Source organism: Etheostoma spectabile, chromosome 1, assembly GCF_008692095.1.
Source record: "Etheostoma spectabile isolate EspeVRDwgs_2016 chromosome 1, UIUC_Espe_1.0, whole genome shotgun sequence".
NCBI lineage: Eukaryota > Metazoa > Chordata > Actinopteri > Perciformes > Percidae > Etheostoma > Etheostoma spectabile.
In genome coordinates this window covers 15,655,574-15,678,741 of record NC_045733.1, presented here as the reverse complement: position 1 = coordinate 15,678,741, position 23,168 = coordinate 15,655,574, and the positions used below count along the sequence as shown (strand labels likewise).

At 42.5% G+C, this 23,168-nt stretch overlaps 1 protein-coding gene across 3 annotated transcripts; it reads right to left on the bottom strand.

Moving 5' to 3' along the window:
• Positions 1-146: 146 nt before the first annotated feature.
• On the bottom strand, positions 147-22,746 carry fn1b (fibronectin 1b). 3 transcript variants are annotated; one of them, XM_032543016.1, is made up of 47 exons: positions 22,432-22,746; positions 22,062-22,190; positions 21,652-21,789; positions 21,186-21,317; positions 20,709-20,846; positions 20,475-20,621; positions 20,194-20,382; positions 19,807-19,989; positions 19,363-19,539; positions 18,370-18,525; positions 18,137-18,265; positions 17,875-18,018; positions 16,202-16,323; positions 15,121-15,289; positions 14,855-15,031; positions 14,299-14,427; positions 14,122-14,211; positions 13,833-14,027; positions 12,477-12,755; positions 12,104-12,367; positions 11,917-12,011; positions 11,459-11,627; positions 11,179-11,265; positions 10,817-11,008; positions 9,532-9,810; positions 9,101-9,292; positions 8,883-8,972; positions 8,175-8,441; positions 7,916-8,032; positions 7,658-7,819; positions 7,411-7,566; positions 7,205-7,321; positions 5,937-6,206; positions 5,664-5,851; positions 5,490-5,577; positions 5,214-5,393; positions 5,016-5,105; positions 4,521-4,709; positions 4,218-4,307; positions 3,599-3,773; positions 3,322-3,568; positions 3,061-3,199; positions 2,134-2,295; positions 1,892-2,017; positions 1,687-1,793; positions 1,179-1,265; positions 147-919 (listed from the first exon to the last, which is right to left on the bottom strand). In XM_032543016.1, the coding sequence occupies exons 1-47, from the start codon at positions 22,571-22,573 to the stop codon at positions 842-844; spliced, it is 7,368 nt and encodes a 2,455-aa protein (XP_032398907.1). In that variant the 5' UTR covers positions 22,574-22,746; the 3' UTR covers positions 147-841. The 3 variants fall into 3 exon arrangements, with proteins under 3 accessions (XP_032398907.1, XP_032398823.1, XP_032398979.1); XM_032542932.1 differs by having other exon boundaries at positions 3,322-3,773; XM_032543088.1 differs by lacking the exon at positions 9,532-9,810 and having other exon boundaries at positions 3,322-3,773.
• Positions 22,747-23,168: the final 422 nt, after the last annotated feature.

Sequence of the window (23,168 nt, the reverse complement as noted above, 5' to 3'; positions counted from 1 at the left end):
TTTTTTTCACATAAGTCTTCCTTTTGGGCCTTTTAACATCTGACTGTAGAGAGATGGATATCGTAAGTCCTCTGTAATCACCTTTTGTATATAATGCAAGACTAGAGTCCTCAAACTTTATTTAGAAGAAAAAAACATAACTGTGGTTAGGTTTCAGGATCTCTCCAGCTTTATTAAAATAAGGGACTTCTGTTTGTCAAAGGGTAGAAACAACTTTAGCACGGACAACAAAGTACAAAAATAGAACAGTTCAAATTCTCCCATCCCAGTTCACACATTCACACGTTGAGATTAAATGGATAAATTAGTAAAAAGATGATTACAAATCAGAATGTGTCAATCACACACAGTGCGACCCCTCAGTAACAAAAGAAGGGCTACAGAAGAGAAAAGCACATTTTCATGGACAATTTAAACAATAACTACACTGACATTCTTTAACACAGTGCTTACTTTCTAACAGTTTCTGCTCTTTGATTATGAAATGTTTCTGAATATTTCAATGGGAAAGAAATGCAAATTTGAGAGGTATACAAATCTGACTCATGACAAGTCTTACATTACTTATATTGAGGTACAAACACCAGGGGTGTGGAAGGAAATGTTAAACCAAAAAGAAAATGGCAGGAGTATTCATTATTTCAATAGAGCTTGAATTTAGAGACTTGACAGTCAACAGTGAAAAGACTGGCTTTAGAGGAGCAGGGCAGTGTAACGTCTCTGGCTAAACATTCGTCAGAAAGTGATAAGGCAGTTAGTTCAGTCGCAGACAGCGTGGCTTCTAAATGGTGAGACAGTGCAGCAATTGGACGGTGAGGGCGCAAAGCAGAAGACCGATCCTTTACTCCCGAGGATTTTGAGGAACGTGTGCGTCCGCCAGCAGGTCGGGTCGGAGGCACTCAATGGGGCAATGGATATTCTGGAGGAAGAGTTGAAGACGTAAAGTCACATGCAAACAATTCTGTATTTTCATTAGATTTGATCATCGGTTTTTCCAAGTGAGGACATTTCATATTATCGGACAAAATTAAATAGGTTTGAAAAAGCATTTTTCAATGCAAATTGTGATTGACAACTTGACAATCTTGGGACCACAAATGGTGTCAAGGGCCAGATAGTAATGACAAACCCTGTGCTCTGAATTGAAAAATAAAAGATTTTATATGAAATCCACTCACGCGTAGTGTGTTTCCATATCTAACAGGCTGCAGCAGACTAGCATCGACCTCGCCAGCTGGTCTGCGGCAGTTCTCGCATCGCCAGCCCTGATGAGACCAAACGTACATTTAAACATGCTTCGTATACATACATACATACATACATACACACACACATACGTACACACCTCGACTTACATTAATACCTGGTCACTTTAACACTGGACTCAACACTGACACTTTGATAGTAATAATTATGGTCTTTTTTATGTCTTTTTATTGATGAATGTTCTCATTGTTATTATTATTATTATTATTACTGTTATCTTGTTGTCTGTATACAGTCTTTTTTTTTTTTTTCTTGCTAAAACTGATGTTGGGACTTTCAATTTCCTCGCGGGAGTCCTCCCAAAAGGATTAATAAAGAGAAGTCTAAGTATAATTTGCAGAATGACCACAAGTTGATAACAAATCAATATAAGTATCACTGCACATCAGACCCAAAGCCAGGGAGGCGGATGTGTCGTACCTGCTGTCCTCCAAAGCATGTGCAGGTGCAGATAGCACCCAGGTACTCCTTCTGCCACTGGTTCCCCACCTGGTAAGTTTTGCCATCATCGTAGCACACTGAATCATCTGTGTGAGTGTACATCCACATTAAAATTCGCATGCAACTCCACCACACCTTTTTGTGACAGTTGTAGCATATTTCTTTGGGTCTTAAGAGGCCTTACGTGGTTCACACTTGAACTCTCCTTTGCCATTTCCCAAGCAAGTGCAGCTCATCAAGTGACCATTTTCTTCACGGCGGTCCCACTTCTCTCCAATGCGATAGTTGTTGCCATTGTCATGGCACCACTCTAATGACGGACAAAATAAACGTTAGAGAACCTAAGTTAAATATACTCTTATTCCACATTTTAAATATACTCTTATTCTTATGTACCTCCAGGAAGACAAAACTCAAAAAACTTACTAGACGAATCACATCTGAAGTGGCCACTCCCGAGACCCAGGCACCTGCACCACAGCTTGAATCCTGTCTCAGACATCCGCTCCCATTCACCACCAACATCGTGGTACGTGGCAGTGAAGGCATCGTAACATGAGTCCTTGGTGGAGGGCACTCCCTCTGGGACTGAAGAAAGATGGGTAGGGGAACGACAAAAAAGCTGCTAGTTACTTGAAGATTTCTTACTGTGTGCGCCCTTTTAAATGAACTTGTTTTGGGCCATGATGGTTTTTATTGCAGTATCATGACTCTTAGATGATAAAGCAAACAACATAAAGTGCGGCAACAATGTAGTTTTAATTTTGCATTGGTGCTTCTCAGGGAATCCTTTTCACTGTAATGTCATTGCACAAAAACACAGCTGCAGCTAATAAAATAATCACTTATGATCAACTCATTACTAATTTTTATTTAGCCATTAAGCAAGCCAACAGAAAAATCCTATGGTACATCAAACGTGCCCATTATAAATTTGATTAGATGCAGCTAGTGTCTACCTTTCTGTTAAACTGTAGAGCAGTAGAAGTCACTTCACTGAGATCAGTTGCAAATTTTAAAACAATGGACCACTTTCAAATGATGGGTTGTTGCCAACACACCTGGAATTCTTCAGGGAATAAACACTATTTCTGTTTCTGAGAAGAAAAACTCATGCTCCTGCTGTAATTTCCCCATCACACTGTGTTTTGAAATGTACACTATACTATATTAGTAAAGATTACACTTACACATAGAGGAAGTTCTGAGGTCACATGGAAAATCAGGAATAAAAGCCTGTGTCTAATTTAAAACTTCTCAGGTAAATAAAGGCCCTTAATTAACTGAAAAAAGCAGGAGTTGCTTGTCACTGAAGTTGGTCTTAGTTCAGACACAGCAGTTGCTGTAGCTTACTTGTGTTTCCAGCAGTGACGACCTGCTCCAGTATCTTGTGTTTGAGCGCCCCCATCAGAGCCTCAACCATCACATTATAGTTTGCTCCGGGGGAGAGTCCTATCAGTGTAGCAGTGGTTGCCGTGCCTGGCAGGCGGAACTGGACAGGTAGAGAGAGAGACAAGGTTTGTGCATATGAAATAAAGATATTATATTATGTAGATTTCATCTAATAGGACAGCACGATAGGCTGGCCTGGAAACCATGGCCTTTGTCTCTCACCTGGAACATCTTCTCCTCTAAGTGTGTGAGGGGATGGCAGGACACCAGGTAGGCATTGCTCTGCTTGTAAGGTTTCCAGGAGATAGTGGTCTGCGTTTGGGCCTCCTGCGGCACCCCAGTCTCGTTACTAAATGTTGAGCCGATGGGCACGTTCAGCTTCAGGATGGGCAGTCTGCGACCCTCTGCATCAGGAAGGGGCACAAAGACTAGGGGCTCACGAACTTGCCCATAGGGAGACTGTGGGTTGCCACTGTTCCCATTATATCTGTTGTCTCCGTTGTTGTTGTTGTACTCTGTGTACTCCACAGTCTGGCTTTGTCCACTACTCCCATCGGGGCCATTGTTGCCAACTACCTGGACTTTATTGTCAAAGTCAGGCTCAGGCACATCCAGCCTATCATCAACACCACCAGGGCGGTTGGGCAGAGGCAGAGGAAGCAAGGACTCTGATTCTGGGCGGGAGAGACGGGGTTAGGGAAGCAAGCAGGTTAGATGAGAAGGCACGTAAAGCAGAGGTGCAGTAACATATCTCAGCCAACAGGAGGCGGCGCAGATACAGCATTGCTGAGGTACTACTTCATGGCATAATGCAGTATTACAAACACACAAGATATTTTGAATGGCCTTTCTGGAGGCATTCAAAATAAAAAGGGGTATTATTGTTTTAGGAGAACTAACGCTGATTGACTGCACAGTTTATTTCAAGGCCTCTGAGATGTTGCAGCACAACAGTTTGATTCAGCTAAGCAGATTAAAGCTGCAATTCAAACCCTTGCATTTTATAGGATGTTTACCCATATGCAATAAGAATTTTTGCACTTTATAACATAATTCAAATGCATCACCTTCACCATCACATTTGTCACTGTACAGTACAGAAGTTTCAAAATACTCACGAGTCCTGATTTTGCCCACCAGAGGTGTGCTCCTCTGTGTGTTCTGGTAAGCGATGATCTTAATGATGTACTCTGTGGCTGGTCTCAGTCCTTAGGAGAGTAATAATTATCATATAGGGGAATTTATTGGTTGCACCGGACTCATGTTTGTAAGAGAATGATCTAATCCTAATTTCCTAAATCTAAAACAACAAATTCAATCAAAATGGAAACGAAAAATATACAAACATATGTATTATCTTATTACAATCTGCAGTGGCAATATTGTTTGTAGTGACAATGGACCTGTTGACAAGCGCATACCAGATATGGTGGCGTAGTTTTGGCCGGAGTGGGGTTGTGGGGTGAGCTGTCGTGGTGCTCCTCCTGATTCCTCGTAGGTGACGTAGTATCCTGTGATGTGTGCGGCAGGTGGCTGCCACGTGAAGGAGACGGAGGTAGGGGTCAAAGATGTGAACTGGAGGTTGGTGGGAGCCTTGACCACTGGTTCAGCTATGAAGAAAAATATCTTGTAAGACCATCTTTTTGCTTGTGTTTTTGTGTGCAGTTGTGGTATTAGTCCAGTGCGACAGCTACATGCCATTTCAGTTTGGTTCTTAAGACCTGACTTAAAAGAGTACTCCACCGACTTAGTAGTGCACTCCTAAAACATTGTTGGAGGGAAAGTTAAAAAAAACCAAAATGATGCGACAAAACCAGAGATATCGTCTTTTTTTCTATTCTAAAAGATTTAATCTTCATTTCACACAATGAAATATATTCACAAAGACAGAGATCAGAATCAGATTTGCGTAGTACCTGTATATAGGATGAGATTAAATGGGGCGCTCTTTGTGTTGCCATTCAGAGTATACATGTCAATAGAGTACCTGGTGCCTGGCTGCAGACCTTAGAAAAACACAACAATAAACAGTGAAATTACACTTCTAAAACTTACATTTATAAACCTTTTCCACCTTTTTAGACGGTCTATTTCAGCAGAAAGGGGTGGTGTACCTGTCAGAGTGTAGGTGTTTACTTCTCCTGGGATGTTTCTACTGATGGTGGGGTGCGAGCCACTGAGGGGCTTGGCGTTGATGAGAAAACCAGTGATGGTTTCCCCCTTTGAGCGCCAAGTCAGTGTGATAGAAGAATCCTTCACATCAGAGATACGCACACGTCGAGGAGGACTTACTTCTGCATTGAGGAAGAAAGAAAACAGACATAAAACAGTGCAGTGGATAATAACTAGTGGGGACTGGAAATGTATTAATTTTTGGTTCAGCCAGTTACCTTCCAGTGTGGTCGTCTCGCCCTCCAGAGGTCTGCTGGTGACAGAGTTCTTCAGAGCGTAGACATATATCTGATAGGTGGTTGCCACCTACGATGCACAGACAGACACACAGATGTTTACGCACTGACTGACTATACACCCAATGCAAATAATGAGATAAGAACGTTTGTTACCATGAGCCCTGGTACGACAACACGTGTGGTGTCCGGAGCAAGGTTCATCTCTTTGTTGGGGCCGTTGATGTTCTTGGGGTTGACGACCACGCGGTAGCCTGACAGGCGTGCACTGGGGGCTTGCCATGACACAGTGAAGGTGGAGGGACCGACCTCTGAGATCACCAGGTTGGTCGGAGCAGGGATCACTGAGGCAGCAAAAAGACATTTAGAAATGAAGTCGGGGAACATCTATTCCATTCATGACATCATTTCCAGTATATGTATATCTACCTGTGGCCTGCGTTCCCACCAACGGCGTGCTGGGTGTGCGGCCATGGAGGGCGATGACTTTAACGGTGTACTCTGTCCCGGGTCGAAGGCCTCTCAGCACCGCAGTGTCCTGGTCACCTCTGGGTGCAGGACGCAGCTCCATCTCGCTCTCCTCTGCGCTGGAGTACAGGACGCGGTATGATGTCACTGTGCCGTCTGGACTGTCCCAAGTAATGCGCATAGAAGTGGAGTCGATTTCAGAGAAAGTCAGGTCCTTGGGACGGTCCATAGCTGCAGGAGAGGAGGAAGAATGTTGTTTATTTTGTTTTTGATTAAAGTACATTTACTTCTAAATCTTAAAGATTTAGAACACTTCGGATTTATTTTGTCTCGTTTCTTTGAGGTTACTCTAGTAGCAATATTCAAGAATGAACTGTGGCTTAGGTGGCAGGAGTCCTGGCCAGAGATCTACCAATTAAAGATCATCTAAAACTGGAATAAAACAAAAAGGATTTGCATTATTATCTGGTTCCAGTGAGAAATGTTGCAAGACTAGGCAACCCTAGAGGTTAGGCAATAATTATCTTCTTGGCTCTTAGCTTAACTCTTAGCTACGATGACCTATTGCTTTTTGTGTCTGTGTATGTAAATCTCTAATTCTTTTGTAACATTTTCTATAAGTTGTATGCAGTATTTACTGTTGTGTTCTCTTAAATGGCCACAAGCAGATATTAAAAAAAGATCTGCCCATTAGCAGCCAGTTTGTGAATATGAACAGCAGCAAAGTTTTGCTGTAAAGCATATTGAAACGTATTTGAATTGATAGATACTATAGTTTATAATAAAAATCATTTTGAGGCATAACAGCTTGCAAAATCTGAAGTAAGTATGAACCATCCAACCATCCTTTGAGCGCTCCCCTGGAACTTTTTGTCTAGTAAACGCAATTATACAACTACTGTTTGCATATCATGCAACATATACATACTATATATAACACTACTGCATAGTAAGACAGTGGAATTTGTCAACAAACAAAACCAAAATAAATGTTTGAGAGGAGAATCAAGCATCAGAAAAAAATTGAATATACATGGCTTCCTCCAGGAGAAATTTAGCTGAGGGAAGTTTCCCTACCCTGATTAGGAAACCAGGTTAACATGATGTTAAGAAATCACAGACATAAAGGAGAGGCCTGTAACATGGTTACTTATGTGCATTGAATAATGCTAACAGCGAGTAACTTGCATCACAGCCAAAACAATGCTTAGTTGAAGAGTTAAACTAACCAGTGATAGCGTTCTCCACCAAGGGGGAAGAGGGTTGTCCATCATTGCCCAGAGCATAGACACTTACAACATACTCCACAGTGGGCATCAGACCTGTGAACGTCATCTGAGTCTGATCTGTAATAGAAGGGCAGAAAATATTAGACAATATAATAAGATTTCAGCCTGGTTCTGAACATCTTATTTTTCCCGCTGGCCTATCTTACCAGGGGCCACCACCTCAGAGTAGGAGGGTCCCAGGCCATTCCTAGGGACACTAGTGATTCTGTAGCCTTTGATTGGTCCCTGAGGGGGAGACCAGCGCACAGTGATGGCATTGTCACTGACATCTGTCAGTTTCATGTTGGTGGGGGACTCAGTATCTAAAGGAGAGATGGACACATAAGCTTTAGATTCAGTTTACCCCTCGACATTTATTTTCTTCCAGGGACAATTTTTTTCACATTGCTGTACCAGTCTTGTGCGTGATGTAGACCGGGGTGTTGGAGGAAGGGCTGTCCCCTCTTCCAGTAACCGCATAGACCGTGATGGTGTAGTCACTCCCAGGCTTCAGACCGGTGATGGTGGCGGTGGTCTGTGTGCCTGGGATTGTGAACTCTTGAGGAGCCTCACCACCTAGAAAGGGAGAGTGAAGAAGGGCTAGAGTGTTACACACACACCAAAAATGCTTGAGGTTTAGAGGAAACTATGACTTAAAACATATGTACACACTTGTGCCTCCGTAGGTGATCCGGTAGTTCTTCACCGTGACAGAAGGGGCGTCCCAGCGAATGGTGATGCTGGACGGGGTAGACGATGTTACCTCCAGGTCAGTGGGAGCATCGGAAACTGGAGAGGATTTGAACAGGAGAGGAAAGAGGTGCATTAATGTAAAAAGAAATGCAATAAAACAAATGGTAAATTAATTATGATCAAGATTCAGCTGATTAGAAAAAGAGAGGTTATAGTAGAAACCAGTATAGAAACTCACTGGTGGCCTGTGTGCCAGTCAGAGGCTGACTCTCCTGATTGTTGCTGACAGCATACACATATATCAGATACTCTGTCTCTGGTGTCAGTCCAGTCAAAGTGAAGCGGTCCCTGGTTGGGGGCAGCCTCTCGTCTTTCGGCCGCCCGCCGCTCGTCTTCTGAAAGCGGAGGCGGTAGCCGGTTATGGCAGCAGTCGGAGCCAGCCAGTGAACGGTGAAGGAGTTGGTGCGAATATCGGAGAAGTCCAAGCCAGTGGGGGAGTCAAGGGCTGCACGGAAGTTGGACGGAGGTATAAGAGAAAGATTTTTAATTACATGCAATGATAACAGCAAATTAAAATTGCAGGGCAACACTATTATCCATTAAAAAATTAGCATAATGTTGACTTGAACTGATGTAATCCAGTGGCTCCCAAACCTTTTTGAAACAATGGCACCTCTTCAAAGTGATTGTGTTTTAATGACAAAAGCAGAGCGGCCATGTCACCATCTTAACTGCTGCATAATTGCATATCTAAGAGGGGGTTTGTTGCAGTGATTTGCTGATTTCATTGCTTCTTTTGTCAGTTTTTATGTTTGAAAATAAAATGGTTATTGTAAATATTATTGCCTTTTATGTGTGATGAAACATTAAAAATGTAAAGTAAAAATGGACATGAACAGGTCTTGTGGCACCCTTGCCCCCCTTGGGAAACCATTGTTATGCTTACTTGTCCTCTGAGTCCCTGTGGCTGGTTCACTTACTCGTTCACCGTACACACACACAACACTGATACTGTACTCAGTGTTAGGCAGCAGATCTATATGGAAATGGAGAAGTATAGTTAGAGTGGCTTAATGCATTGCAAAGAAACACAAATAATTTGGACTTTAAATCCAGCTTTCATTGAGACACTTTTAAACAGACATAATCTTTATGTCGTCTTACTCTCCAGCACAAAGGTGTTGGTGGCTCCTCCAACATTAACCTCCTTGATGTCGTCGTCTGTGGCTACAGGGTGGTAACGGATGACAAACCGAGAGATGTCGCTTTGTGTGGCAACATGAGGGACTGTCCATGTCACCCTTATGTGGTCAGGACCCACCCCCTTAAACTGCAGGTTGGTGGGAGCTGGAATGGCTGTAAGAACGAGGGGTAAAAGGTTATAGCTAACACAGGAAAAACAAAGAGGTTAGTTAAATAAAAGCAGATTTAAAATGGCATAAAGAAAATATCATTAACGTGATACATTTTTAAAAATGTACTGTGGTGTTTGAGTTTATCCTGTGCGTGAATAAAAGGCTGATAATGTGCCTTCATCAATTCACTCAGATCAAAACCCAAGCCCTTCCCATGGATGGAGTGAAAGATTAAATCACCAGCTTGTGTTTGCTTTGTGTGTGTGGTTGGTTCGCTTTCCCCATCCTCTGTAACAGTGAAGATACTGATGTCATAGTCCACGCCCGGCTCCAGACCACGAATCGTGTAATAACCAGCAGATGCCTCCACCATATCTTGAAAAATTGGCAAGTTCTCGCCTGACGTTACTACCATTATCCGGTAACCAGTAATGGTTAAATAGTTCAGAGGGATCCAGCGCAGGCCGAGGGTGGTGTCAGTAATGTCGACAAAGTCAATGTGACTTGGTGTGGGGATTTCTGAAAGGGTTAGGCCAGTTGCAAAGCGCAAGTAAAATTAGAGAGACAGAAAGACCCAATAGCCATAATAATTACATTAGTTATGCCAAAAACATTCATTTCATTCACAATAAAGCAGTCAGAGATCTGAAGTGTAACAATAGCCATGCTAGACAGAGATAATTAAAAATTACTGAATTCACAATTTACTGTATAATTAAAGCAGTGATTTACAATACTATTCAAGGCATGCTCAAAAAAATAATTATTCATCATTTGAAAAAACATGACCGCCATGCATGGTACGCCAGCCATTGATCATGTTAGTAGTAAGTCGTGATAATTTGAGTTGCATCAAACAAGGACCGGCCATTGAGTTGGTGGAGACCAACACAGAGCTCAAAGAACCATAAGTATTACTTTCATTGTCTATTCTTTAGGTAGCAAATCAAAGAGGTGAAAATGTTGATCTGAGTCTTCTGAATATGCAAGTAGGATTTCATGTTATCATGTCAAAGCAATGTGTCTGTTAGAGTCATTTTGAAGTTATTCTGCGCCCTAGTGGTCAAAAATCCATCAATTCAGCATCACAATGGCCTTAAAGCTTCTTCTTATTTTTAGTTTTCTGTCAAATTATTTTTTGGGCTCTTTTAGGCCTTTATTTCACAGGACAGCTGAAGACATGAAGGGGAGAGAGAAGGGGGAGTAAACCTCTATATAGAGGTGCCCACTCTACCAACTGAGCTATCCGGGCGCCCAGCTTCTTCTTTTTTTTAAATTCAAAAAGATGTATTCATATGGAAAATGTTCCAGCATGAAAATGAATACATTGCAAGGGTGTGAATAATTAAATAATACTGTAATGACAGGAAGTTAAATGTTGGAGTTGGTTCCAGTTTGAATTTGACCCAGCCTTTTACAGCAAGTTCTCTCTCTCTCTAACATAGACACACTGGTCTTTTCGGTGGACCAAGTTGGGTGTTTGATGCCTATTAACTTCTGTGAATGCTTTCATGGTGGCTCCTACCTGGTGTGACAATTGTGGACACAGGCACACTTTCCAAATGACCCTTGTTAGTGAAAACACTGATGTTGTACTCTGCTCCCAGATTCAGGCTCTCTAGCAAGCATGAGGTTTGATCAGGTCCGACTAACTCTTCCAGGGTGTTTCCCCGCTGGCTGTTGGTCGGCGTGCTTGTCACTCTGTAGCCTGTGATGCCTGCAGATGGAGTGGGAACATGACAAAAATGGAGGAGGTAATGTCAAGAGGTTCTTGAAATGTATGAGTCAAAAGGAAATACCGGGAAAAGACATTTGTACTTACAAAAAAAACATACCATTCAAAGGCTAGACTAGAGGTAGTGCGTAGGGAGCAGAGTCAATATTTACCTGGTGTTTTGGAAGCTACCCAGTAGACAGTGAGATCTCCTGTGACAGTGTTGGACTCTACTCGGAGGTCAGTGGGAGGAGACAGGGCTGGGAGAAGAGGAAAGCAGATCATAACATAAGCATGAGAAACTTAATTTAATGCAGCTGTTCTTAACTCATGCCAAATGGTTAGAACTGTGCTATGTTGGTTCACAGTCGAATTAAATAAATCTGGTGATCAGATATACAACTTATTTTACAGTGGGTTTTTTTCTTCAAATAAAGTAAATTGGATACGCACAAGTGACAACATTGCGGGTGATGGGGTTGCCACGGTTGCGTCCGCCGAACATGGGCTGAACGCTGTAGGTGTACTGAGTTCCAGGAATCAGACCGGGAATATCAATACGTCCAGAGTCAGAGGTCTCCTCTCTGGGAGACTCGCCTTCCTGGCTTGGGAGCACAGACAGCTGGAGAGGAGGAGGCAGACAACCAGAGATCAGAAACCCAGAAAATACCCTTAAAATTTATAAAGACATCTGCATTAGGTGATTTTATTGGCCACCTGGGGGCAGCGCAACAAGCTGTGAACACAACATTAACACATTCAGTATTACCTTAAACAGTTGATGCTGTCACTATAAGTAACCCCTTTCACATAACATGTGAATTGATCAAATATTGATTAATACAGCTTTAATTTTGTTTGATTATGAACATTTACTTTTTGTGATGTAATGAGAAGATGCAGGTGTCTACCTTGTAGCTGAATCTGCGGACAGGTATCCAGCTTATGATGATTGAGGTATCGGTGACCTCAGTGCTGAAAACAGGAGCATTTCCCATCTGGGGATCTGGGAGGATGTCAGAATGAGAACGTAAATTAAATTTCCTTGCAAAAATGTATTCCACCCTCTGCAGATGTTGTGTTTTTCTTTATACTGACTGGTGGTGAAATATGTAGTGACGCCCTCGCTGAGATCACCGTCCAGCTCAGAGTGTATGGTGGCAGTGTACTGGGTGTCTGGACGTAAATTCCTCAAAGGGTACTGGGTGACCCTGCCAGGGATCCTCTTCTCGATGGGGCTGGAGCCTTCAATGCTCAGAAAGAGACGGTAGCCACTGACGATGGCGCGGGGAGCCTCCCAGATGACCAATGCACTGTCTGGGCCGATATCAGTGAAACGCACATCGCTGGGCGAATCAGGTTCTGGAGGGGATAGCAAATATAACACATGTAAGGCAGAAAATCTCTCATCTTGTGTCGTAATTGTAATCCCTCTGCGCCTAACTCGGGTTCTTATGTCCATGATACTTACTGGTAGACTTTTCTCCCACAAGCGGCTTGCTTTCCACTCCCCCATTTACGGCATAGATGTAGAAGCGGTACAGTGTCCCCGGCTGCAAGTGGGTAACGTCAGCATAGGCGTTGGGTGAGGTGGGCAGCTGCAGGAGCCTCGTCTCAGTGCCGCCAGGACCAACGGGGGTGAATTGCACCCTGTAACCGGTCACCTCGCTGGGTGGACCGGTCCAGGTGATGGAGATCTTGATATCTGAAACCTCGTAGAACTGCAGGTCTGTGGGTGGCCGGACCTCCTCTGTGGACAGAAAGTGGTAGATTGATTGACAAGGCGTATAGTCAGAATCAGCACTTTTAGGCCTTTATTTTCACAGGAAAGCTGAAGACATGAAAGGGGAGAGAAAAAGGTAACGACAAGCAGCAAAGGGCCACAGGTCGGAATTGAACCTGCGGCCGCTGCGTTGAGGAGTGAACCTCTATATATGTGTGCCCGCTCTTCAAACTAAGCTAACCCGGCCACCAGTCTTGACAACTGGTAACACTACGGAGCAATGTCTTTACAAATCATCGTCATTTTGTTTGGCGCATGTAAACATAACTTTGTCTTTAATAGGTGTGTATGTACTGTACAGAGCTAACTTCAAATGCTAAGTACAGTAAAATGTAATAAAAGACTTTAACAATTTACATGTCTCCACAATGGCACAGATAAAGCAGAAAATATGAGAGAACGCCAAACCAGACATGGGTTAAAAGAAATTCAGAGCCATTCTCACAGCATCTGGTTTTGTTTTTCAAGCATAATAAAATAAAAATGTTGTCCTGCCAGGTGCAAGGAGGACAGGGTCAGAACTGAGAATCCAATTTAAGATATACCGTGGATTTATGAAGTGTCTGTGCTTCTGTGAGGGCGTGGGCTGTACATGCATGATTGCTTTCATAAGTATTTTAACTATGTCTGAACAGGTGCCTGTTTCTGAGCCCACAATGGATTAAATTAGAGGTTATTTAGGGGCCATGACGGACTAAGATGAAAATAAGAAGATATCACCATGGTATAGCTATGACAGCAAATTTTGACATGGCAATGTTTTGACGAGCTCAGTATTTCCCAAACACTGAAAAGCCCCTCGTAAAGCTGCCTGGCCCTAAAAGGAATTTTCAGCTGTGAGTGTAGACATAATCTGCTCGGTTGTCACTTGTAGCCAAAAGACAAAAATTATATCAACAGAATATTTAACCATTAAAAGAATAGTATCACATTGTGAATGTTTTAATAAAACAAAAAAAAACTCTTATTGGCTAAAGTTAAGTTTTCATAAATTTCAACTTCTTTATTAATTGAAAGATGTCATATCTGTTTGAAAATGTGCACCTGGATGACGGGATCCGGCGGTGTTGACCTGTACAAACACAGGCTCACTCTCCTGGTCCTCCTCCACAGCGTAGATGCTGATGTTGTAAAGGAGCCCGGGGCGCAGGTCAGCCAGGGTCACTGAGGTCTCCGAGTCTGGCAGGTTCAGCTCAGTGCTGCTGCCTTCCAATGACGGCGTGTACACCACGCGGTAACCTGGCAGCACAAACAGAATAAAATGAATCTTTATATCAAGAACTTACTAAGTTAAAGTCACATATAAACACACATACTGTAACATGTTCCTTACCAGTAATAGGAGCCTGTGGCCTGGACCAGCTGATTCGGATGGAGGACTCACCCACTTCATCGACTTCATGCTGAGCAGGGGCGTCAGGAGCTGGTGGGAGGAAAAGAATGGAAATCAGTCATGTTGTATTTTGTGTAAAAATGTATGACATTAGGAGGAGGAGAGGGATTCTCCCACCGGTAGTCTGGGATGTAGTCAAAATGAGGTTTGGCTGTCCCTGATCTGGGAGCTCGTAGACGTTGACATTGTATCTGCGCCCTGGCAGGAGGTCCGCGATAGTGACAGAGTTGGCTGTGCGAGGAACATCTGGAGAAGCCAATAAAAAGATAGTTAATACACATACCAGTGTATCCATTTATTACAGTAGAATTATGCCATGTATGTATACCATGGCAGCTACAATATGGTTTTTTTTCTCTCCATTTTGGTCAATGTTGCACATCAATATGGAGCTGCTCAATGTTCCATCAATGTGATGAAGTACAAAGACTCACAAGGTATTTCACTGGCCTGATCAGCCAACATTGGAAATACTTGTTTGTAAAATGTACTATATGACAATCTTTATTTACGAACAAATACTAAATATATTTATTACCTACTCATGTTGGAATTTGTGTTGATCACATTTAACCTGAGATACATCATTTAGAACCTCAACAGAATATCTACCCAATGAATCAATGCATGCAATTATTTGTATGTGACATTACGGAGGTATGGAGGCTCTCACCCAGGACTTTTGACTTGGCCCCTTCTTCGCTGAGCTCATACTCCACCCTGAAGCCAGAGATGGTAGCAGAGGCTGATGTCCAGGACACAACAAAGCTGTTTGAGGTGATTTCTGTCACCGACTCAGAAGTGTCCACCTCTGGAGCAAGTTGGGTCGTCTCTCCCTCTGATGTTTCCACTTGAGACATAAAGGGATATAATGTTCTTGTAATAGAAGATTGATAGATTTATGGCATTGAGGAAATGTTACTGCTCAAGTCTACTCACAGGAACCATCGGTAGTGGTGAAATCGAAGCGCGTGACCTCGCGACGTCCGTAGCGCAGGATGCTGATCAGCTGGCCCTCGTAGGTGATGCCTGGACGCAGCCCACTGATGGTGTAGGAGTTGAGGTGGCCGGGGACAGTGACTTCCCTCCAGGGCGCACGGGTATTTTTCTACCAGTAGGGGTGAAAAGATAAAAAGTAAATAGGTTATAGGTCAAGTTTTTAATGACAAAAAGCTTACATTGAAGAGTAGGCAAGCATACAAACTGGATAAGAATACTTAAAGTATTCAGAAAAGAAATATGACATCAACAACATATATTACAACTAGGAAAACTCCATCTGCTGAGGAAGAGGATGCTATTTGACTAAAAGCTCCAGAACGGCTACTAACGGTTTTCTCAACTGGATAATCTGATTTCTCTTGATGGCAAAAATAAAATCTTAAAAGTAATGAACAATTTTGACAGCACAGACAGATATGGAGTTAAATAAAATATGTGAGCATTTGAGAGAATTTACTGGAATCATTAATTAATTCAGAAAATTAAGACTTTGCATGGTCTAAGTATATTTTGGACTGGACTCTGGCTCAGACCTGTTTATTGCCACATCCTGCATTTAGACTGGCTTCGCACTCTGTCGGAAAACTCCAAACTTTCTCAGCAAGAGAGACAGATGGGGGCTTTAAGGGACTTTGCTGTCCAAATTACACAAACTCCTTCAGGGAAAATGTGTTTGACTTTAACTAAAGCTTTATAAACATGTCAACCGGCTTGTCAGTCTTTGATGTCTTCAAATAAAAAACATGTGTGAGAAAAGAAATCACAGGACGGGGAATATTTTCCCTGGAGTCCAATGTGTTTATTTAAGCAGACTGTAAATGGGAGTTCATGCACACTCTAATCACCTTGTTTGTCCATGTTCAAACTTCAGTCAACATTACAAAAAACACTTGACTGTGTGCTCACCTTTACTAATGCTAGTGATCAGTAAAGTTAAAACAACCTGTGACAGACAAAAAAAAGAGCTCATCTGCGTTTACAAAGGCATTTTCTAACCTTTACCAAAAGGGTGACTTACAATTCTCCATTTGAGGATGTACTGGGTAATTTGAACAGATGAAGGAGGGTTCCACTGAATGGGGTGGGAGTCTGGCTGCTTTCCTGCCTCTGTGATGATCACCTGGACAGGTCTGTGGCCATCTGAGGAGTTAGACCAGTGGGTGTAGGTAAAGATTTAGGGGAAGACATCAGGAGAGAGTAGGAGAGACACGGAACAAAGTTGCTATTAGGGATGACAAAAAAGACTCACACATTGTCAAAAACCATTTAACAGTGTTACCTGTGTGGGAGTGTGGGTGTAAGTTGGTTACATTTTGGTGAGGCTCTATCAGACAGATTCATCGTTTTGGGATAGAACCAAACCACGAGACGGTGCTAAACCTCATACAGCCAATAACATCTTAGAGTCTGACATAACACTAGAGTACTATATTCATCCCAGTTCATCAAGCTAACATATAGCTTTACAATGCCTGCTCTGTACACACCATTGATCGTGGTAAGATAAATGTTGCAACAGTAAGTCTTTAGGTCAATGTTTCATTCAGGGAACACAATGTACTGCAGTACAAAGTACTACATTTAGCAACTTTTACCCAACAAAAGAAAGAGATATTGGCAGGAAGTGTATATAAGCGCCTCCCTTCCCTACCCTCCCAGCATCCCTTTCCCCTCAGCAGGTCAGCACAACACCACCAGGAGGGGGAAGGAAAAACCTCTCCAACTACAAAGACCAAGGGGAAGACAGGGGTGATGTGATTTCAAGCACGTCTCCATTTGCCAGACTTCAAAGTTGAAAAAAACGACAAACCCCCGCTTACTTCCACTAACCTGGCAAGTGAACTTTTCATTCCAGTGAAGTGTGATGGAAGGTTAGGGGTAGGTGAGAGGAGTGAGGTCAATAAAATAGGAGGGTTAAATAAGTAGGAGGCTTAAGTAAGTAAAGCAAACACAAATGAAGCACACACAGCTGTCCGACTCAGTGGGAAAAGCTGCAGGAAAGGACTAAGAGGCATTGGAGGAATTAACACTTCCCAAGTAATGGATACAAATAAATAATCCAATTTCACAATATGCATGGTATAATGTGAAAGGGTTTAGGGATTTAAATCTCTCATCCCATGATTAAGCTTCAGAAAAGCCAAAGTTATCATAATTACATCGAAAGAATTGTCCACTCCACAAATTAGAAAATGATGTTGTAATCTGATTGCAGATTTCCTATATTTTTTTGCATTTTAGCAAATTTGCACTATGAAAGGTCATGCCGAATCCCCAAATGTGACCAAATAGTTATTCGCAGTTCCCGTTTAGACTTGCTAACTCCTTGTTATTACCGGATTAGTTTGATTCTGATAATTTTGAAGCAAACAGAAAACTGCAGAAAACTTCCAAACACAATGATTATGAGGAATAGCTGAAGAAGAGGTGGATTTATGTGGATTTATGAACGTTTATCGTAATGGACATCACATATAAAAGTGAAAGTCTACATTGCAATATATGTGTATCATGTCTGTGAATTATGACTAATGACTATGTATACATTAATAAGTGATGTGTGTGATGAATAAACTTAAACCACCATATTCAAATATTGACCACGTGGACTCTGCATAAACCGATCTGTAAACCAACTGAAGTGGATAGCAGTTTTCAACTGATGATGTTGGGAAGATTCTTTTTCCATACCTTGGTATGTCTGCTGAGGTTCACATCTCAACTCTCCAATGCCGTTGCCATAGCAATAACAGTGGTAGTGGATGCCATGGATGACTTTCTCCCATGTTTCTCCAATCTGATAGAACGTCCTGGTTTGTGGCTCCTGACACTGATCTATTTGCAGAACAACAGAGAATAGTTGGGACAGAAAAGGGTGGGGTTGTAATTTTCGAATGATAAGTGCGTTATATTTCAATCCTCCAACATCTGAGCTAATGAGCCATGAACGCACCAGTGGCGTCACACTTCCAGCGCCCACGTCCCTGTCCAAAGCATGTGCAGTTCATCATGTAGCCCTCATCGTGGCGCTTAGTAAATTCCTGGTTTACTTCATAGTACAAGTCATCAACAATACACTGATCTGGACAAAAAAGGAGAGAATTCAACATAAAACTTTATGCTTTTATGCTTCAAGACATCTTAAAACCATTTTGTTTTAAATCCAAATGGAGTTAGCTCTCTGACCTCGCAGCTGTGAGTGAGCAACACAGCTCCACTCCCCACGGCCGTTGCCCAGACATGTGCACTCCATCATATGACCGAGGACATCATGGCGTTTGTCCCACTTGTCGCCTACACGGTGCATCACTCCTTCATTGGTGGTACATAACTCCTCATGGGCTTTACAAAGAAAGAAAGGAAAATAAATAAATACAAACAAACAGTTCTAAGTGTGTGTTGAACCAGGAATTCTCCTTGGTCCATTTAGCACCGTGACATGACTTTAAATGTGATGAAATGCTGTAAATGTAAGAGCCTTGACAGAGTCATTACTCTCCCATAAACGTAAACCCCAATTAGTTCCCAATTGTCTACAAGTGAGCCCTGCAACCAAAGCGTCATTAGCATCCGTGACAACAACATGAGATAAAGACCAAAGCATTTAGTGTAATTACATCCTCTACAAAGAAAATATATCTATAGCATGTTAGTTAAGAATTTGAATAACTTTCATCTTTTCCTTTCTCGTTCTGTAGGTTCAAGTAGACGGATTGTTTAACCTTTGAATAGAGCCGGGCTAGCTGTTTCTCCGTGTCCAGTCTTTATGCTAAGCTAACCATCTCCTATCTGTAGCTTCATATTCATCGTATAATGTGACGGTAATTTGCAAACCCTTTAAAACTTTCTCTAGAATTAAAAAATACTAAAATTACTAAAATTGAGGTGACATGTTTACATAAAGCCACTTAATATGTCCATTCAACCATTAACATTTCAAAAACATTACACAAAGTGATGTGACTATATGTACAGTTCATCAAATCAGCAAAACTGCTTCAAATGCTACATTTTAGAAACAATAGATAAAGAAAGGTTGTTGTTTTTTGGGGATTTGTTTATGTATTATTTCATGTCTTCAATCTCTTCAATTACTTGATGCTATTTAACATTTCACTGCTAAGTTTCAAAGTAAATGCATGGTGTGGAACAAACAAAGCAGCACGCACACACACTTACCAGCCATGGGGCAAAATCCAAAGCGCTGCTCTGTGTCGTAGTCGTGGGTGGTGCCACACCACCTCATGCCATCACGGCGCCCGTCAGAGGTGCAGTCGGTGTAGTTGCGGCCACTGTAGAGGAAGGGGAAGTGGCACAGGCCGCCGTTGGAGTTTCCACCTCGTGTTGCCACAATGGCTGGAATAGAGACGGAAACACTGTTTATATCATCATGCTACCAGGTCATGTCTTCGTTGATGCCAAAATTCACAAATATCCAAGAATCCCAGAGAGGGAATTCTTGATACGCGTACAATGAATTAGAACAAAACAGAAATGAACAAGTACATTATTATACTGTTAAATAACATTCCATTGCATGTTATTGACTATTTAGAGGTAAGATATTCAGAAGGAATCTTCAATAAATTGGTGGTAGATGATAGTGAGGGGCAAAAGCCTCACCATTCTTCTCAGTACAGAAAGAGTACTGCTTGTCTTTCTCATAGTCTGCGGATGTAGAGCACCAGAGCTGGCCATCTGGGCGCCCGTCTGAGGTACAGGAGTAGTAGGTCTTTCCCAAGAAGACGAACGGGAATGCACATGGCTGACCGTCTGAGTTGCCACCATACGTCTGCTTCCTGGCCTCTGCACAGAGAAGAGGAGAGGGGTGAACAAGACAGTGGTTATTACAGCGGAGTCAAAGCAATGCGCATCTTTTAATGGTGATTATTTGAGCGTTGTAACATGTTGTTTTTTTAACGTCAAGGAAAACAAATTAGAAACATCACAGACCATAGAGTTCATCTTCATAATTCTCTTTTCTTCACAGACACCACATCTTTTACTCACCCCACTCCTGACAGCTGACTCCGTTGCCCAGACAGGTACAGAGCATCTGCGTGCTGCCCTGGCTTCTGAACCAACGCTGCCCGTCGTAGTAGGTGGCTCCAGAGTCCGTGCGGCACGTGCCATCGATGAGGGGTTCGACGTCCTGCCGAATCTGGAATTGTGTGGGGGTCAACACGACAGCCCCTGTGGCTGTACACCACCAAACAGATTGAAAGAATGATGAATGTCAGAGAAGATCAGAGTAAAGTGTTTGAAAAATGTAACATGAGCAGGAGTCTCACTTCGGCCTGCGTTGTGTCTCTCGCACTTCCACTCCCCGCGCCCGTTTCCTAAGCACTGACACTGCACGATGTGTCCACTTGTGTCTGTCTTTGTCCATGTGTTTCCGATTCGGTAGGACTTCCTGAGGTCCTGGTCGTTGCAACGGTCTGGTTGGAGAACAGCAGGGGTCAACAACTGCTACTGAAGTATGCAACAGTGTGTGTTCATGTGTGCGTTGTTTATACTCTTCTTACTTCTGGAGGTGCATGTGATGCGCCCGTTTCCCTCTCCCAGACAGGTGCAGTCCAGCATCATCCAGCCTTGGTACGGTCTCTCCCACGTCTCCCCCACGACGTACGATGATGCAGCGTTGTTGTCGTAGCAACGTTCAGCTGCACAGAAAAATAAACCAAGTGAAAATCAATAGATGTGGCTTAATATTGGCAAAGAGCAGCGCTGTGCTCTTTCACACACTTACTGTGTCAGTCTGGACTGTTGTCAAATATTCAAATATTTACAATGCTATCAAACATGGTCTTGCTTCTGATGAATCTGAAATGTTTAAGTTTGTGTGTGTGTGTGTGTGTGTGTGTGTGTGTGTGTGTGTGTGTGTGTGTGTGTGTGTGTGTGTGTGTGTGTGTTGATATTTATCTGCATTCCAGAGTTCATATGGAAAGTGTTGACCACTTAGCTTCCCCGCAGGTTTAAATTCATGAGGTAACTGCACTCACCCACAGGTTTGCAGGTCCATTCTCCTTTGCCATTTCCAAGACACACACACTCTAGCATGTAGTCAGCGGTGTCATGAGGCCTCTGCCAAATGTCCCCAATTTTATAAGACATCCCACCTTCATGGCAACGATCTGTGAAGGACAAAATGTACAAAGTTGCATCATCTTACAAAAATGTCCTTAATAGGCTATGCACTATGGCACATATCCATCATTCAGATTTTGTATTCTGTCATTACTATTTAAGTAAAACATTTACAACATCTTGAGGTGATGCTGAATGTTTTCAGTGAAGGAACGATACAGGGAACATAAGTTAAAGAACCTACTAAGACGTGTCAAGAAATGTCAAGTACACTCTGTGACAATCTAAAACAAATCTGGTTATGGTTCATTTTTTAAAACTATTTTCCACTCTTCATACTGATTTTTGAAGTGCATGCAGTTTAATATTCAGGTTACTCACTTGCAATGGTACAGCTGATCTTGCCTCGACCAGAACCAACACATGTGCAGTCCCATATCATCCCGTCCTTTGGTCTCTCGTAGATTTCACCAACTCGGTATGACCGGTCATTGACCTTATCATAACAGGACTCCTCCACTGAGGAATAAAACACAGGAAACCCTAAAGGTTAAGACGGTGTATTGCTGCGTAAAGACGCACTGACGCGATAACAAGTGTATATCTCAACGTTCCACATTTTTTAAGTAACTTGACTTGTTGGTATAAACGCAAAAGTTCTGAAACAAGTGATTGGGGGAGGCAACTGTTCCAAACCAAAAGTTTCCACTCGCATCCAGATGTGGAAAGTGAGCCTGAGAAGAACAGGTCTGCTAAGACGTTTCTGTTAAAAAAACGGTTATCTTACTGACCTTCAGGTTTGCTTTTGCATTTGATGCCTGCTGCTCCATTGCAGGTGCAAACCAGTGTACTACCACCAAGGTAGGGTTTCTCCCACTGCTCGTTCTGTCTGAATGAACGACCGTTGTCCTCACACCCAACTACAAATCAAAGGAAAATATGTCCCACGAAGATTATTATACATTTGTACCGTAAAATGGCCTTGGGGGTATCAAGTTAATGCAAAATAAAAGCATTGGTATGACAAAAGCTACTGTAAAGTCATTACATTTTAAACAACATACACTAATGCAGGAAGAAAACCTTAGATTTTCCATGCAGTAAGGAAAGTTGATTCATTAAAGAACACTGGATGGTTATAACAGAAGTCGTTATACCAACCTGGAGTAACGGCCACCGCGTCATGGAGCACAGGATACACCTGATACTGGCCACTTTGTCTTCTGCTCTTCTTTGGCAAACCGTGGACTGCGCTGCTTACGCACAGCACAAGCAGTAACCCTGTCAGTGGGCCACCACTCATTTTGTTAAAAAAAAATTAAAGATTTTTGGGTAAAGTAGAAAAAGACCAGTTAACAAAGCACGTTATACAGAAGAAGCGATTGCAAAGCTAAAGTTTAGCTGGGAGAGATCTAAATATCGGTTACTCTCTGCTCCAAGCTGCCACTTCGCAGCTGGTGCACCAGACTGAGGAGACGGGAGCGCGCTGGTTTTATACCAGGACACCACGCTGGGACCTATTGAAGGGGGAGGGCTTTATCCGGAGCTTTGGATGACCCGCCCGGGTGTGAGCAATACTGACACTCGACACTTCACTTTCAATAAGCCACTAGACAAGAAAAAAAAAACTTTCATTTATAATAAAGATGAATAACCATCTGAAGAACGTTTGTTTCAGAGATGAAATCAGAAATTAGATCAGGGGAGATGGCACCAGGATCCTTGATACTTGCTAGAGAGATGTAATGCAGAAAATCCCCTTTAACCCTTAACCCTTAACCCTTAATGTTAACATAGATCAGAATGACAAACCACCATAAAGTAGGCTACACTACAGCTTGCTAAAAACCCAATTAAATCCACACAAAAGCTATTAAGAAATGGTGATCTTACCATGG